Source organism: Henckelia pumila, chromosome 2 (genome assembly GCF_033568475.1).
Source record: "Henckelia pumila isolate YLH828 chromosome 2, ASM3356847v2, whole genome shotgun sequence".
Taxonomy (NCBI): Eukaryota; Viridiplantae; Streptophyta; class Magnoliopsida; order Lamiales; family Gesneriaceae; genus Henckelia; species Henckelia pumila.
In genome coordinates this window covers 86367376-86387166 of record NC_133121.1, presented here as the reverse complement: position 1 = coordinate 86387166, position 19791 = coordinate 86367376, and the positions used below count along the sequence as shown (strand labels likewise).

The window sequence follows — 19791 nt, the reverse complement described above, 5'->3', positions numbered from 1 at the left end:
TATGGATAGTGATTGGTGGAGATTGGATTTGGATGCCTCCATCGATTCCAGTAGTCTTATGAATCCGATACTTCAGCAGTTAGCTCCTTGCAGAAATAGCTACTGTTCAACATATTTGCAAAAATCATAACTCCATATCCAGCCGTTGGATTGATTTGAAATTTGGATACAGACTTTAAAACATCATGAAAATCCATGTGATTGGTGGAGATCGGATTTTAATAACCTAAGCATTCCCAGGTATTTTCTGAAGTTGAGTCTTCATAGTTCATTCCTTGCAGAAGTAAGTACTGTGCAGCTTTGTTAAAAAAATCATATCTCCATATCCAGCCGTTGGATTGCTATGAAATTTGGAGAGAAGCTTGAGAACATCCTGATCTTGATTTTCACAGTTGGAGATCTGATTTGGATGACTGGAAAGTGCCCGGTGAATTTTGCAAGTTTCTGCTTTATAATATTGGCTTGTCCTTGTCCATTTCTTTTACAACTTCAAAGTAACTTCCAAGAATTTGATTGTTAATATGATCTAATATGCAAAGTCTCACTTTAAATGGTTAGTAACAATTAACCGAGTTTTGTAATCATCAAAACATAATAATATGAGATTTGTTAATGCATTAAAAACATTAATCTCATAACACGAGATTTGTATGCGTTTAAGGCGTAACAATCTCCCCCTTTTTGATGATCACAAAACTTGGTTAAATAGGAGAAATAAATGTACAATATTAAATAAATAATTTAAATTTGCACAATATAATTGCATGAATAAAACTCCTCCTAAATTAAACAATTAGTTAAGAAGAGTTTGTTTATCAAATAACCAATTTTTTTATTCTCTATGCATTTAAGCAAACTAACTCTCCCCCTTAGTTAAAGTATTTAACCAAACTAATTCTCCCCCTTTTTGTGATAATCAAAAAGACTGGAAAAGTAAATGCAAAACATGATAATTGAATATGATTTCTAAAATGCAACACATAAATTTCACATAAATAACAAAATATGAGCGTATAATATTGAATAAATACAATTAATTTGTATTATCCAAAATTAAGTTGCTCGAATTTTATATTAAGCTCCCCCTTAATATGTCATTATCTTTAGAATATGTCAACAAGTGATTACAACTCAATCATGCCAAGTTCACCACGCAAACGAATAAAAGTATTTTCATCTAGTGGTTTTGTAAAAATATCGGCAATTTGATTTTTAGTGTCAACATATTGAAGTTCAACTTCATTTCGTTCGATGTGGTCACGAATAAAATGATGACGAATGTCAATATGTTTGGTGCGCGAATGTTGAATCGGATTCTTTGTAAGACATATGGCGCTAGTGTTGTCACAGAAAATAGGGATTTTTGAAAAAAAGACGCCATAGTCGAGCAATTGATGCTTCATCCAAAGAATTTGCGCACAACAACTACCGGCAGCCATATATTCGGCTTCGGTCGTTGATAACGCAACACAGTTTTGCTTTTTGGAAAACCAAGAAACCAAACAGTTTCCTAAAAAGAAACAGGTTCCAATAGTGCTTTTACGGTCCACCTTATATCCACCAAAGTCGGCATCACAATATGCTTTTAAATCAAAGAAAGAATTTTTCGAATACCACAAGCCGAGATTTGGAGTATTTGAAAGATATTTGAAAATGCGTTTTAAGGCGAACAAATGTGATTCCTTTGGACATGATTGAAATCGTGCACACAAGCAAACACTAAACATAATGTCCGGTCTACTAGCAGTAGCATATAGTAAGGAGCCAATCATACTACGAAAGGAAGATTGATCTACAGGTTTACCATTTTCATCTTTGTCGAGTCTGATTGCTGTGCTGATCGGTGTGGATGATGATTTTGTGTTCTCCATCCCGAATTTCTTTAGAATCTCCTTTATGTATTTGCTTTGGTTCACAAAGAACCCATCCTTGCACTGCTTAATTTGCAATCCGAGGAAATAGTTAAGTTCCCCCATCATGCTCATCTCAAAGTGATCTTGCATAAGCTTAGAAAATTCTTGGCAAAGATCTTCGTTAGTAGAACCGAAAATGATATCGTCCACATAAATTTGCACAATAAGCAAATCATTATCTCTAGATAAAGTAAACAATGTAATATCAACAATTCCTCTAGTAAAGCCATTGGTAATAAGGAAAGAAGAGAGTTTTTCATACCAAGCTCGAGGAGCTTGTTTCAATCCATACAAAGCTTTGTTGAGTCTATATACGTGATCAGATAACAAATTATCAACAAAGCCATCAGGTTGTTCAATATAGACATCTTCTTTCAAATCACCATTCAAGAAAGCACTTTTAACATCCATCTGAAATAATTTAAAATTTCTAGAGCATGCAAAAGCAAGTAACATACGAATGGATTCAAGACGGGCAACAGGAGCATAAGTCTCATCATAATCAATGCCTTCTTCTTGACTATATCCTTTAGCTACGAGCCTAGCCTTGTTTCTAGTGATGGTGCCATGCTCATCAAGTTTATTTCTAAATACCCATTTAGTACCTATCACAGGTCTATCATGCGGCCTAGAAACAAGATCCCAAACATTATTGCGTTTAAATTCATTTAACTCATCTTGCATAGCAATAATCCAGGAATCATCAAGTAAAGCATCATCAACACATTTTGGCTCAACATGAGAAACAAAAGCAAGATGATTACAAATATTATTGAGAGAAGAGCGAGTAGATACTCCCTTTGATGGACTTCCAATTATCAGATCTTTAGGATGATCTTTGTGATGTGTCCATTCCTTAGGAAGTGGTGTTTCCTCAACTGTAGCATCTATATCATTTAAGCTTGAGGAAACCATCTCTTCTTCAAGTATTTCTATATCATCATTGTTAGTGCGAGAAATATTTAACAAAGATTCATCAAATATAACATGCATTGATTCTTCAACAAGTAAGGTGCGCTTATTGAATACTCTATAAGCCTTACTTGTAGTAGAATACCCAAGAAAAATACCTTTATCGGATTTGGCATCAAATTTGCCAAGGTTGTCCTTACCATTGTTGTGAATGAAGCACTTAGATCCAAAAGCCCGAAAGAATGAAATGTTAGGCTTTCTCTCCCTCCATAACTTGTATGGAGTTTTCTTGAGAATTGGCCTTATTGATACGCGATTGATGATGTAACAGGCAGTGTTCATTGCTTCAGCCCAAAAATATTTTGGTAGAGAATGCTCACATAACATGGTCCTTGCAATCTCTACTAGTGTCCTATTTTTCCTCTCAACGACCCCGTTTTGTTGAGGAGTCCTAGGACAAGAAAAATTGTGACCGATGCCTTTTTCTATATAAAAGTTTGAAAAATTCTCATTTTGAAATTCAGTTCCGTGGTCACTACGGATCTGTTTTATTGAAAGATTTTTCTCATTCTCAACTCGTTTAGCAAAAGTTTTAAAATACTCAAAGGCATCATTTTTGTGAGCTAAAAACAATGTCCACGTGTAATGTGAAAAATCATCTACAATGACAAACGCATAAAGCTTTCCTCCTAAACTAGCGTTACTCGAGGGACCACGTAGATCTAGGTGGAGAATTTCAAGGGGCATAGAAGTGGATACAAAATTTTTGCTTTTAAAAGATTTCCTTGTATGTTTGCCAAATTGACACGCATCACAAATAGAATCAAGTTTCAAATCAAGTTTTGGCATACCAACGACTAAGTCAAGTTTTAAAAGTTTTTCGATGGTACTAGGACCAACATGACCCAATCGTCTATGCCAAAGAATGTTGTCATCAACATTCACGGATACAAGACTTTTTATATTTGATAAAGATAAATTATTTAAAGAGACCTTGTAAACGTTCTCACTTTTATATCCTTTGAAATTTATGGATTTGTCACTAATAAATGATACAGTGCAGTGTTGGGGAGTGAATTTGACTTCATAACCTCTATCGCACAATTGACTTATGCTTAGTAGATTATGCTTAAGTCCTTTCACTAGGAGTACATCATCAATTAGACAAGAATTAGATATACCTATTGAGCCGATGCCTTCAATTACTCCTTTGCTGTTGTCTCCAAAGGTGACAGTCCCCTTCTCCTTTGGTTTGATTGATTGAAGAAGATCCTTGTTCCCCGTCATATGTCTAGAACATCCATTGTCTAGATACCATATGCTAGGGAGAGCATTTTTCTTGTTTCCCTGAAAATAATTGATTTTGGTACCCTTTAGTTCTTTTGGGTCTACAATGTTAGAAAAGAGAGATACAAAATAGACTTCTAAGAGTTCAGTCTCTCATAGCAACATCATCGCCACTTTCCAAGAGTGCTCCCAGTAGTAGGTAGGGCATATGGCCACTTTAAAAACCTATTTCCTTGGACAGAGCAACGTTCAACAGGGAGACCAGCCGCAAGTCAAGGCATTTTTAAGCCGGTCTATATTGAACTCCCTTAGATTGTGATCTCATAATGCCGACTAATGAGTTGTTAAGTACTCTTAGGCCTCCATTTCATATAGCTCTTTTGAACATATTGATATTTCAATGATCTGCATTTATGTCTAACATGACCAGATTTGCAACAATAAGAACAAGTAGGGGGTGATCTCATTTTAGCTTTAGCTATTAGACTAGCAAAGTCTATAGACTTTTTACCATAGCCTATTCCTCCCTTATCAAAGCTACATTTCTGCATGCTAAGTAGGTTGTTCAATTTATTGCTACTCACATTGAATTTATCGAAAGATTTTTCTAAGTGATCTAAGTCATCCTTAAGTCTAAGGTTATCATGCTCCTTAGTTTCTAATTCCTTTTTAAGATTTCTATTCTTTTTTCTAAGAACCTTAACCATATCAAACATATCTTTATAAGCATGTAAGAGTTCATCGTAAGTAGGTACCTCGTCATCGTCGTCAGAGACGATGTCATCACTTTTAGCCATTAAGCACAGGTTTGCTTCCTCGTCGTCGTCGTCGCTATCACTCCAGGTAGCTAGTAGGGCTTTCTTCTTTCCTTTGTCCACTTTCTTCTTGAGTGGGCATTCATTGGCGTAGTGACCTTGTTGTTGACAGTTGTAGCAGGTCACTTCTTTCTCAGGTTTCTTGTCCTTTTTGAATTTGTTTCCTCGCATGAATTTCTTGAATTTTCTTGCGAAGAGAGCCATGTCATCATCGTCATCTTCTTCGACTTGTGTAGTCAAGGCTATCCCTTTGTGCTTGACATCTTCTTTCTTTGATTCTTTTCTTGTGGACACTTCTAACTCATGGGTTTTTAGGGTCCCATGTAGTTGATCAAGATCATAGGCGGCAGTGTCCCCTTTGTTGGATTCGATGATGGCGGTTCTCTTTGCATCCCATTCTTTTGGTAGGGCACGAAGAGCTCTCCTCCAAACTTGCTTGGTAGGATATTGTTCTCCCAATTGTGGTAACTCATTGATGATTTGAGTAAGCCTTCGGAACATGGTGTCAACATCTTCGTTGGATTCCATCTCAAATGTTTCGTATTTGAGTTGGAGTAAGTCGATCTTTGTTTCTTTCACTTGGTTGGTGCCTTTGTGACATATCTCTAGCTTGTCCCATATCTCTTTAGCAGATGAGCACATCGATATCCGGTTGTACTCGTTCATATCTAAGGAACAATGCAAGATATTCATAGCTTTAGCATTTTGCGAAATTAATTTCATGTCCTCTTTTGAAAAGTCATCCATTCCCTTAGGAATTTCAACCCCATCAAATATTTTCATAGGTGTATAGGGACCTTTCACCGTCACTTTCCATAGGTCATAGTCTACGGATTGGATATATAGGGACATACAATTTTTCCAATACCCGTAGTTTATGCCATTGTAAAGAGGAGGACGATTAGTAGATTGCCCTTGAGCATAATCACTTGCTAGGTTTGCCATAAAAAGGTTTTGAAAAGTATTTTCAAATTGGCTTTGATACCACTTGTTAGAACCTAATTGGGGGGGGGGGGGGGGGGGGGATTTGGTTGTTTGGCAATTTTAGCAATTTAAAGCGATTATATTAAACGCAAGCGGAAGACTAGTAAAACAATCAAATATAAAGCGGTAAATAAATGCGTAAAGTAAATAAAGCAGTAAAAGAGAGATAGGAATTGTTTATGAAAGTTCGACGATAAATCGTCTACGTCTCCCCTTCTTGGTTAAGTACGATTAACCAAGGATCCACTAGCACTCGAACACTTGGCCTTGATGGCTCCAAGGATAGCCTTTACAACTCAACACGATCACCGCGCCGATACAACTCGAACACTTGGCCTTAATGGCTCCAAGGATAGCCTCAACAAAAACACTTGGCTTCACACTCAAGTGTTTACAACAATAGCACAACCAACTCACAAACTATTTTCACAAATAACTCTCAAATATTGATTGAGCACTTTGGTAGAGAGAATATTGCTTGCAAATGAGAGAAGAAATGAGTTGGGATGTCTCTAAATGGTCTTGGCAAGCCTCTATTTATAGTTGGCAAAGATTTGAATTTGAATTTGTGTGCTTGGAGCGTTTATTGGGAAGCCAAGGAGTAGAGACAAAGTGTAGGCGCCGCTGCCTTCTTTTTCCAGCACTGAGCAGATTTTGTGGAAAAATCATATCTCTCAATCTAATCTTTGGATTGAGCTCAAATTTGGACAGTCGCTTGAAAACATCTCAATCTTCAATCTGAATGGTGAAGATTGAATTTTAAAGAATCCAACACGTCCAGTAAATCTCGGAAGTCGCAAAATCACGTTCTCGCTTTTGTTCTGAGCATTACGTTTCAAAAATTCGAATCTCACAATCCATCCGTTGGATTGGCTTGAAATTAACACACAATCTTTGTAACATTATGATATTGATAGTGATTGGTGGAGATTGGATTTGGATGCCTCCATCGATTCCAGTAGTCTTCTAAATCCGATACTTAAGCAGTTAGCTCCTTGCAGAAATAGCTACTGTTCAACATATTTACAAAAATCATAACTCCATATCCAGCCGTTGGATTGATTTGAAATTTGGATACAGACTTTAAAACATCATGAAAATCCATGTGATTGGTGGAGATCGGATTTTAATAACCGAAGCATTCCCAGGTATTTTCTGAAGTTGAGTCTTCATAGTTCATTCCTTGCAGAAGTAAGTACTGTGCAGCTTTGTTAAAAAAATCATATCTCCATATCCAGCCGTTGGATTGCTATGAAATTTGGAGAGAAGCTTGAGAACATCCTGATCTTGATTTTCACTGTTGGAGATCTGATTTGGATGACTGGAAAGTGCCCGGTGAATTTTTCAAGTTTCTGCTTTATAATATTGGCTTGTCCTTGTCCATTTCTTTTACAACTTCAAAGTAACTTCCAAGAATTTGATTGTTAATATGATCTAATCTGCAAAGTCTCACTTTAAATGGTTAGTAACAATTAACCGAGTTTTGTAATCATCAAAACATAATAATATGAGATTTGTTAATGCATTAAAAACATTAATCTCATAACACGAGATTTGTATGCGTTTAAGGCGTAACAACATTCTCCCTCACTTAAGATATTTCGTCCTCGAAATCAGATCTTAAGTACCAAAATGCAAACATTCTTTATTCAAATTAAACGTTTACATAATTTTACACTGAATGCAACACTGGAATAAAATCAAAACAACTCAGGGTGTTCTGAACGCATCTTGCTCTCAAGCTCCCAAGTGGCTTCTTCAGTACCTCGACGTTGCCACTGAACTAAAACTAGAGGAATAACTTTATTCCATAATACCTTACCCTTATGATCCAAAATACGAACTGGCCTCTCTACATAAGTCAAATCAGTATACACCTGAACTTCAGATGACTGTAGAACATGAGACTGATCCGCCACATACCGTCACAACAGAGATACGTGGAACACGTCATGGATACTAGACAGATACGGTGGCAAGGCTAACCGATAAGCCAAATAGCCAATGCTCTCCAAGATCTCAAACGTACCGATGTATCTGGGAGACAGCTTACCCTTGAGATCAAATCTGAGAATCCTTCGGAAAGGTGAAACTCTCATAAACACTTTCTCCCCAACATCGAACTGCAGAGGTCTACGCTTGGTATTAGCATAGTTGGCTTGACGATCTTGTGCAGTCTTAATCCGTTTCTTGATCTGATCAACAATATCTGCGGCCTGCTGGACTAACTCTGGTCCCTCGGCCTGTCTCTCTCCCACTTTCTCCGAGAAGAGTGGAGTACGACAACGTCGTCTATAAAACGCCTCAAAAGGTGTCATCCCAATGCTACAATGGTAACTGTTGTTGTACGCGAACTCAATCAATGGAAAATGATCTTGCCAGACTGAACCAAAATCCATAGCACATGCCCGAAGCATATCCTCTAAGGTACAGATAGTGCGCTCTGACTGTCCATCAGTCTCCGGGTGATAGGCAGTACTCAAACTGAGAGTAGTGCCCATCGCACGCTGAACACTCCCCCATAATCTGGAAGTAAACTTGGGGTCTCGATCGCTGACAATGCTCACCGGCACTCCATGAAGTCGAACGATCTCCTCGATGAACAACCGTGCCATATGATCGACGGTGTACTCTCGATTATAGGGAATGAAATGCGCTGACTTGGTGAGTTGGTCCACCACAACCCAGATAGCGTCATGATTCCTCGAAGATATCGGCAAATGGGTCACAAAGTCCATCGTGATAAGCTCCCATTTCCACTCCAAAATAGGCAGACTGTGAAGCAAACCTCTAGGTCGTCGGTGCTCTGCCTTGACCTGCTGACAAACCAAGCATCTCGAAACATACTGATACACGCTGCGTTTCATCCCTTTCCACCAAAACCGAGTACGCAGATCTTTATACATCTTGTTGCTCCCTGGATGAATACTCAACTTAGTGCGGTGCGCCTGAGACAAAATCTCCCCCCGCAGATCTTCATCCTCCGGAATCACAAGCCGACCCGACAAACACAGAAAACCGTCTGATTGATAATGAAATCCAGACGTACTACCCTCATTGGCTAAACGAGCCAAACGCTGGGTCTTTGGATCAGAAATCTGAGCATCCCGAATCCGTGAATACAAAGCTGGCTCAGATAATATCGCGAACATCTGAATGCCCTGCATACCCTTCTTGTTCTTGAAGGTATACCCGAAAGAACAACAATCCTCGATCTCAAGAGACATCGAACAAGTCTGAAGTGCGGATAATCGCACCTTGCGACTTAAAGCATCAGCAGTGAGATTAGCAGCTCCTGGATGGTACTTAATCTCGCAATCATAATCCTTCAGCAAGTTCATCCAACGTCTCTGTCTCATGTTCAATTCTGCCTGAGTGAACAAATACTTGAGACTCTTGTGGTCTGTGAAGATCTCAAATCTCTCTTCATAGAGATAGTGACGCCAGATCTTCAAAGCGAACACAATAGCTGCCAATTCCAAATAATGAACTGGATAATTGTCTTCGTGTAACTTCAACTGTCTAGATGCGTATGCGATCACATGCCCATTCTGAGTCAGAACACATACTAACCCCTGAAGATAAGCATTTGTGTAAACCACATACCCTCCAGATCCTGACGGTAATGTCAACACAGGCGCAGAAGTCAACCGCCATCGAAGCTCACAAAAGCTCTCCTCACACTCTGAGGACCACTCGAAATCCACACCCTTGCGAGTAAGCTGCGTCAAAGGTCAAGCTAGCTGAGAGAAATTCGCAATGGACACTCCGGACCCAAATCGATGGAAGTCCATCCACTAACAGGATAGGGTAAAACCCTATAATATCCCAGGATATAACTCGAAATGTAATATGCATGCATCATACAGTCATGTCATAAAAATATGCACATAAAATCATGCAAGCACATAATACATTCATACTCAGTCAGGATATCTCGAACAGTACTTTTGTACCTCAACTACAAGGCAAGCTCTACCAGCTCTAGGTCAACGCCTATAGTCCGCACTACACTGCGAAATGATACTACTATCATTATACTACTCCAAAAGCCTTAACTAAGCTATTGCATACTCCTAAATATTTTTAGGAAGCAAAAGCTATACCTGCGTCCGTCGTCAGCCATTTGCTGTCGTTTGCCTCAAAACTAGGCCACAGATCCGCTACGACGCCTAGACCGCGCTGTCGCTTCCGGATTTCCCAAAGGAAGCCTAGAATTCCCTAGATCTAAGCTAGAAGCCTAAGGAATCGAGAGAAGAGAGGTGATTGAGGCGCTTGAAAATGAAGCTCGACACCCCTATTGATAGAACACAATCGGAACCTCCGATCCCGACATCGGAGCTTCCGTTCTTGCTTATCTGCCACGTGGCAAAATTTCATTGGCTGGCCGCGGATAAGGGAGATTGGAACCTCCGTTCCCGATCGGAGCTTCCGTCGTCCCACACGTCATGGCTGACGTAAACTGATCGGAGCTTCCGATCACCATCGGAACTTCCGATCAATGCACCAGAGCTTCCGTTCTGATCAGTCCTTAATGGTTCATTTTGTGTGGACTAACCCCTTAATCACCTATTCCGGGTACGGGCTACTACAATGCAGAATACTCATGCATTAAAATCTTATTCTAAAAGCCTTAACTAAGCTATAGCATATTCCCTATTTTTTATAAGGAGCCAGAGCTATACCTTATTCTGTCGTCAGCCCGCTGATGAAGAGTGTCTCAGAACTTGAGCACCACTCTGCTGCGACTCCGGAGCACCTTGCCAACACCTCGAACCAGCTAACGAATGATCCAAAAGCCTCAAAACTAAGCTAAAACCGAGAGAAATGGTTTGGAAATGTGTGAGAAATGAGGCCTTCGGAACCTCTATTTATAGGCGGAGATCGGATGCTCCGATAGGGGGTTCATATGCTCCGATCTCTGCATGCAGACCACGTCACTGCATGCATAGTTCGGATGCTCCGATCTCGACTTCGGAGGCTCCAAACTGTTGTGTGTCCGATCGACAATGACACCTCACCAGCTGCATGGCCTAACTGAGTTCGGACGCTTCGATCGGGGTTTGTACGATCCGAATTCACCGTTGCCTCCGATCTATGGACTAAGCCTCCGAAGGGTTCGGACCCTTCGATCATGTCCTTGGAAAAAATCCATAAATTGTACAATTAAATCCAAATTAAGCCCCTAAACCATGCTTAACCATTTTTATTCACTTGATCTTGTAAAATGGAACCAGACTACTACAATATATTAGGGATCTCGAACTATATCTGCGTTCTTCATCAGCCCGCTGATGTTGAGTCAAAACTCCAGCACAGCTCCGTGATAAGTGTGTTTTTATGCATTATTTTGTGCTAGTTTTGAGTCGAGTTTGCATGCATTTATTATGTTTTTAGAGTTTTTATTGTTTAATTATTTAATTTATTTCATTCATGTGGTCTACATTTCATTTTCCTCGGTTTGAATGAAGGAGCAATGAAGAAATCAAGCCCCTAAACCATGCTTAACCATTTTTATTCATTTGATCTTGTAAAATGGAACTGGACTACTACAATATATTAGGGATCTCGAAATATACCCGCATTCTTCATCAACAACTGATGTTGAAGGTCAAAACTTCAGCACAGCTCCGTGATAAGTGTGTTGTTATGCATTATTTTGTGCTAGTTTTGAGTCGCGTTTGCATGCATTTATTATGTTTTTAGAGTTGTTATTGTTTAATTAATTTATTTATTTCATTCATGTGGTCTACATTTCATTTTTCTTGGTTTGAATGAAAGAGATATGAAGAAATCAAAAAATTGAAGCAAGAGAAGAGCCGCAAGAATGAATTACGGAGCAGCCATGATCAAAAAAATTATTTTTGATGTTAGAAAAATATAAACCCGATCTCCCCCGTTCAAAATTAATTTCAAGACGTTTTAAAGATGTTGTCCAAATTTCGGCTCAATTAGACGGTTAGAACTTTTTATATGATTTTTTCAAAAATACTGCGCGCTTGCATAGAGGTATTCACGGACCCATGCACGGAGGTGGCACCGCGGGGTCCGGACATGTCGCGAAATTTTAATTTTTAGGCAGAAAGTTTCGTGCTCGAGCGGGACTTTTACCTGCTCGAGTGCAAAACGTTGAATTCTAAAGTTTGCAGACAGAACTTTTGGCGCTCGAGCGGGGCTTTTATGTGCTCGAGCGCGATCGTGGGCAATCAAATTTTATTTTTGATGGACTCTCGATTTAAAAGAAAACAATTACTTCTTGGGGCGTATAAATAGAGGAATTTCCATCAGTTGAAGGGTTGCAGATCGCAACAGACGTGAAGAGACGACTAAGAGCTTGGAGGATTGAAGAACTTTCTATTTTTCTTCTCCTTTTATTTTTTATTTTAAATTTTGTTGATTAAACTTTTGTTTGAATATTGTTTTCGATTATTGAGTAGTTTTTCTTCAACCAAGACCACTAGATTGAGTCGAAACTAATTATGTTTGAAACTTGGTTACATGTTTGATTTATTTTGAATATTTTCAATTATTGATTGATGTAAGTTTAATATTTCTTATGAATAGCTAGCCTGATCACCTAGTCACATGTATGTTGATTAATCACGAATCAAAAGAGGATTGATTAAATGTAGCTTCAAAAATATCAATCAACATATGGTTAAACTAACTAAAAATAGTATTCGGTTTCAGTATGCGGTTTTACGTGAAAAACTGAATTTTCATAAATATTGAATGCGTTTGAGTTTGATTAGAATTAATTAGAAATAATTAATCCGTCCAACTTGAATAGGTTTAGCAATTCTAGAAATAGATTGTTGAATAAAATAGGAAAATTCACCGTGATTGGAATAAACATAATTTTCAGTCTGTGCTACGTGGATGCATAAATTAGTTCGATACTTTCGTGTGTCTTGGTTGTCTCGTTTGAATTAAATTTATCTTTCAACTATTTTATTTCTTATTTTTTTAGTAATTGAATTTTTATTCAACTCTTCGCACCCTTTTTATTATTTTGTCTAGATTAAGTAAAATAATTAAATCTTGAGAATTGAATACAGTCTCTGTGAGATTGATACTTGGACTCGTCGTCCACTTACTATTACTTGACCTAGTCTACTTGCTAGAATTATTCACAATCGAAATTTTTGGTTAAGTTTTTGGCGCCGTTGCCAAAGACTGTTTAGTTAATATTAGGATGGATTATTTGCTTGAGACTCGACATTTTATTATAGTTATTTTTTATAATTAATTATTATTAATATCATTTATTTTTCCTTGTGAGGTACTTGGAGATGGATCATCAACAGGTATTCACAAGTTTTACCCAACACTCCGCTACAAGTCCAATAACACATTGCTATTGCTCGACCCTCGAGTATAAGACTAAAACACTCATAAATATACATTGTATCAAACTCACACCTCAAAACATGCACTATTGTAAGAATCTCTCGGTCTATTTTTAGACTGAGTTCGGAAGCTCTGAACCCTAGTTCGTATGGTCTGAACCTGCATGTATATATGCCGAGTCTCTGTACACCTGTCTTCGGAAGCTCCGAAATTCACTTCGGAAGGTACATCGTCTTTGAACGATCCGATCACGTTACAACGGATGATCCACACTTCACTGGCTGCAGCAGTTTGGATGCTCCGAACTCTTGATCGGTGCTTCCGATCTACCATGTGTCGGTGTGTCCTTGACACCTCATCAACCTGCATGTCCTAACTTAGATCGGATGTTGCGATCCCTGTTCGGATGTTCCGATATATCGTTCCCTCTGCTTCCGAACCCATAACTTAGCTCCGATCAGTTCGGACCTTTCGAACTGTACTTGGGACAGTCCGATCACTCCAGTGGATCCGAAGCTTAATTCCTTGGTTCTGAACTATAGCAATCAACTCACTCACACCAAATTCAATGTATATATGAACAAGAAGAGTTACATGGTTTGGTCACTAACCTCATCCACGGAAGGAACGACCAAAATATTTATTAATTTGTGGATCCAACAAGTACATATACAGAGTTTTAATCAATTACAGATATCAAGAACAAATCCACTCATGTTCTTGTTTTCACCTATGTGCAATTGATCTCAAAACTTCTTGTTTCCCTTCGAATTCTCCTTTCTCCTTAATTCGGTCAAGATTTTTTACAACTCTTTGCGAGTATTCATCGGTATATTTAACTTAATTCTCTCCCAAGCTGCTTCAATTGATATAGCCGTTGGTTGATTTTTGGGCATTAATTGAACTCAAGTACTTCAGTCGATGGCCAACCCAGTACCTTTCTTAAGCTTATTAATTTGATCCACACTTTCAAGACACTAAACTTAATTAACATAGATGAATTCGTAATATGGATGAATCTAATAATTATTAATTCAAAATATTCACATGCTGATTCGATTCAGTTTTACCCATAATAGTAGTCCAAATACTAATCACCTCATGAAAATAAAATAAGATGATATAATTAATATTCACAATTATAGAATGAGCATGGTGAGTTGTCCCAAATGGAAATGGCATCTTAACGATGAGGCAATAGAGCCAAATACAGATTCCTTATTGTTCTCTTCAAGCTTATTACTATATATATAAAAATTTTCAGCTGCCCAACCATGTTTTTCCACTTGGTCCGCGACCACTAAAACCCGGTAGTGGATTTTAGTGGTTTTTATTTTTTTTTTCGCGTCACTAAAGCCCACTACCGGATTTTAGTGGTCGCGGACTAAGTGGGGAAACATGGTTGGACAACTGAAAATTCCTATATATATATATATATATATATATATCACAAACTAATTGTTTATTATTTCGATGAAGCTTATTTTATTATTATAAAATATGTGGTTAGCTCAAATTATTATTATTATTATTATTATTATTATTATTATTAATTTTTTTTATTTGTTCTGAAGCAGTTCATCCTTGTACATATCTCAATTAATTTCCCAATCTTTGATTTTATAACGACATTTTGTAACTGTACTCCATAATTATTTCACCATGATCAGACTATTAATTAGATATTTGAATGTACTATTAAATTTATCCAAATCTATATGTGTGTGTGTACGTATATGCATATATATATATGTATATATGAAGGGGAAAAATACATATTCGGTCCTGCATAATTTTCAGTTTTGGTCCGATTATCGGTCAATTCTTGGTGTTAGTCCACTAATTTGCAATTTTTTTTTACATACGAAACTACTGATAAAGTCAGCGCCACATCAAAGTGGACTCAAATTGGGGAAAAAAATGCAAGTTAATGGATTAAGATTGTTAATCTATTGATATACACAATAAAAAAAAATATATATAAAAAAACATATATAAATTACATGACTGATCTAATATTTTCTTTGCTTATGCAGCACTACGCACCTATCGCTAGCTAGCTAGTATATATAATGTGGTAATGTGATCTCAGTAGATACCATATGATCAAGCTGATGGAGTTTGTAGTTGGTCTGGTGGTGGCATTGGCGGCAGTCCTCGCAAGCTTAGGGTGGTGGTGGAACGAACTCCGCTACGCCCAAGCGGTGAAACACCGGATTGACGCCAGAGGAACTAAACTACCTCCGGGGTGCATGGGGTGGCCCTTTCTAGGAGAGTTGCCAACCTTACTCTGGTACTTCAAGTTTCTTCGTCGCCCCGACGAGTACATCGACTCCAAACGCCGCAAGTAAGACATATATTATATATATACACATGCACTAAACTTATTATAAGGTATTCAAATTATGTTATGTGCATACACGTACGGTTATACATTACTTTTGAATTACAAAATTATATATCCTGAATGCACTAATGGAAAGATTTATGCATTGGGATCATTTTATAATTTTAAAGATAACATGTAACCGTGTGTAACTTGACATGTGAATATAGCAAAACTCATCAAAGGGGCTATCTAGCTAAATTACTCAATTTTTAATTATGAGTAGATATGGTGAGGGAGAGGGGCTATACAGGACGCACCTATTCGGGTCACCAGCCATAATAGCATGCTCCCCAAGGGCCATAAAACTAGTACTCCAATCGGATGAAAATTTCTACCAAGAATGGCCAACTTTCCAACTTATGGGGGCTACTTCAATGGTATCGGTCCATGGAGAAGCACATAAAAGGGTTAGAAGCTTTGTTGTAGGGGCGATTAATAATCCCAACTCCCTTCGTCGGATCGCCCTCCGGATCCAACCACGCCTCATCTCCGCCCTCGATTCGTGGGCTCAAACGGGTCGAATCACTGTTTATAAAGAAGTCAAAAAGGTATGACACCGGCCATATACCCATGATTATGAAGCATGCATGACTATAGTTACATGACCTATTTACTAAGTGTAAACATTATATATTGAAAGATCATCCAACACCGCGTACTATTAGCAAGTTCTTTCCTGGATTTGCCTCTTAATAATTTTGTTGGTAGCTAATAAAGTATACCTAATTTGAAACCTGTAATTTGTAAACAATTCTCTCAGGTGACACTTGAAAACATGGCCAAGTATTTTGCGAGTTTTGAGTCGGAACCTTTCTTGGATACCCTCGATGAGTTATATCAGGGTATGGTTGATGGATTTAGAGCCAATCCCGTCAATTTTCCGGGAACTGTCTATCATCGTGCCCTCAGAGTCGGTTACATTCCAACTCGAATCTTTTCGATTTCATTTTTTAATCATATGATCAATTCTTGCTATATATATACTTACCCGTTAGCCTTGGATATATGGTGCATAGAGAGATTTGGAACTAATTATATATATATGATGACATGATTTGGTACGTAGTGTCGACGTAAATTGATGGCGATTTTTAAAGAAGAATTGGAGAATAGGAAGAAGCATCCAAATGAAGCAAAGAAAGATGTAATGGAAGGGCTGAGGGAAATCAAAGATGAAGAAGGGAATCAACTAAGCGACATTGAAGTAGTCGATAACATAGTCAGCCTCCTCGTGGGAGGATATGAATCCACGGTTCTTGCTACCATGTGGGCTTTTTATTATCTTGCCAAGTACCCTCATGTTCTACAAAATCTAAGGGTACGTATAATATTTCTTAGTTTTTAGTTTTATATTCGGTTTAATTTGTAAATTAAAGAGAGGTTTGATATTAATCTTGTACAGTTCTCATGCATGTGGCCACACATGTGATTAGCACCTCTGAGATGACATTCACTTGTTAGATGGATTGTTGTGATATGCTTCATCTTATCCAATATATTGAAGTAACCTCAGCGGTGCTCATATATATATATCACGTAATCACAATGATTATGCAAGATATATATATAAAAAATATATATGTACACACACATACATACATATATATATATATATATATGTTGCAAGTTGTATGATGACACAATAGGTACCTTGAAATTACATAGGACGAACATTCAAATATCATGAGCAAGAAGCAAGTTGGGGATTTCATTACATATGATGAGATTTCAACATGTGAATACACTAGCAAGGTATGGAATTTCAATGCGCAGTTATTATTATGCATACTTTTTTTTTTCCCCTTTTTTGAGAAAATAAGTCGGTTTACTCACTTGTGTGATGTTTGATTTTAGTTCATTAAGTATTAAAGATTGACGATTATTTTGGTTCAATTGCTGACATAAAGTCGGATAAGTCAGCAATTTTCGATGTCATATCAACAATTCTTGATGATATATTAGTATTTGTCAATGTCACATCGACACTCTTATAAAATAAAACTAAAGGTAAAAAAAAAATTAAGTTAAATTAAAGTTACTGAACCAAAACATAAAATGAAACAAATTGATAAAATAAATTATTTTCCTTTTTTATTTACAAATTTTATAGGGTGAAAATTTTATACTCACACGCAAGCAATGTAAATCAGGTGGTGGCAGAAACAATAAGATTGGCAAACATCTCAGCTTTTGTGTTTCGAACCGCTAGTAAAGATGTTGAATACAAAGGTAACATATATATATATATATATATATTTGTGTTTTTTTCCCCATACTATACTTTAAGTCATATCTTTTCGTGTATCGTGTTCCAGTCTTCTTCTCTCTCATTTGTTTAAAACACGGAAACTGATATTCTCACATGTGCAATGATACATACTGGCCATGTCCGAAAGATCGAAAATTTGTGTAGTACGTAGTTATAAAATATTAAGCTAGCTAGCGTAAATGAAACGTGACGCTTGAGCTAATATTAAAAATTGCATGCAGGTTACATAATTCCAAAGGGTTGGAGGGTCATGTGTTGGCTCCGTTACGTTCACACAGATTCAGAAAACTTCGAGAATCCATTCTGTTTTAATCCTGAAAGATGGAATGTAAGATCATGAGCAAAATTACCTTAAAATTTAATTGCATCAAGGCCCATAACTTTTTATTAATTAATATTTGGTCTGCAGGTACCACCAAAGGCATCAACAAATCTAGTATTTGGTAAAGGAACAAGAACATGCGCAGGGAACAAGCTTGCTCAGTTGCAACTTTCTATAATACTTCATCATCTAGCCATGGGATACAAGTAAAATCATATATACTTTTTTTTTTTTTTGTAGACTAAAACAATTTATATAAATCATTTGTTCAAAAATTTTAAATTATATATATATATATATATACACTCATCATGTTATTTTACAAGGGTATAGCGTCGAAATATGACCACCAGAATATTGTAATTTCAGATGGGAACTCGTAAATCCTGAGGCAAAGATTATTTATCTGCCACATCCAAAGCCCGAAGATCGAGTTGTGATTGACTTCTGCAAGATATGAGCGAGGAACCAAAAGCATATTGTTGTTTCTCTAGTCTTTTTTGCGTTTGTGTGCATGTCATGTTTATCTATATTCTATCTATCTACTTAAGCATGACTTGTATATATATTGATATTTTGTATGATTGATGAATAAAATCTGCTTACTCTTCAACTTTTTCATTTGAAATCCATGCATTTTAAATCATTTGATTTGAAATTAATCCCATACACATATCCAAATGCAAATGCTTAATATGGATTCAAATCGGACTTTTATCCTTTTAGGGTAAAAAAAAATCAAATAAATTTCAAACCTAATCTATATCAAATTAAGCATTTTGCATAATAATTATAATGGATTTCAAATATATTTAAGATAGATATGGTCAGAAATCATTCCATCAAATTCATCCCTATCAAATATCTTCTTTCGATTCAAATCTTCGGGAAGGTTGGTGGGTTCGGGTCAGATTGATGTCAAGTATCATTAAAAAATTTTTCAACCCAAACTCCAAGTCGAACCGACTAACTCCATCACCCCAACCAACCCAATTTGATTTTTTATTTTTTGAACAAAATAATTAAATAAAAATTTAAAACACACAATAAAAATAGTGCATGATATTTTATAAATTTAAACATGTAATAACAAAATATTGCTTATACATAATTTATATTTGAAAGTTTAATTGTAGAAATTTAATGTATTCTTACTAAAAAAATACAATTTTTTTTTAAAAAAAATCAAAATTTTGCAAAATAAATATTAAATGATAAAAATATATTATATCAATATACAATTAATGCCTTTCAAACATACAATATATTAAAATATAGTAAATCTTTTTAATTCAATATAAAAAATATAATTAAAAAAATTAATGTCAACTCGAACCCGGTTAATTTTGTAGTCAACTTTTGGGTCTAATTCAATCTAACCTAAGCCCGAAAACCCTAACTCCAACCTCATATTTTTTGGGTTGACACGTCTATTTTTCACTACGACATATGAATTCAAATACTTATATTGCTGTAACAATAAATTCTAACTTGCTAATATAATAATAATAATTTCATCGAGTACCTAACGTATTATCCTACATCTTTAC

General features: G+C 36.7%; 1 protein-coding gene across 1 annotated transcript; it reads left to right on the top strand.

Moving 5' to 3' along the window:
* The first annotated feature begins 15420 nt into the window (after window positions 1–15420).
* On the top strand, window positions 15421–18734 carry LOC140885416 (ent-kaurenoic acid oxidase 2-like). Its single transcript, XM_073292374.1, has 9 exons — window positions 15421–15608; window positions 15874–16198; window positions 16411–16560; window positions 16717–16968; window positions 17316–17402; window positions 17801–17879; window positions 18141–18247; window positions 18329–18447; window positions 18611–18734. Exons 1-9 carry the CDS (start codon window positions 15514–15516, stop codon window positions 18699–18701), a joined length of 1305 nt encoding a protein of 434 aa, XP_073148475.1. The 5' UTR covers window positions 15421–15513; the 3' UTR covers window positions 18702–18734.
* Window positions 18735–19791: the final 1057 nt, after the last annotated feature.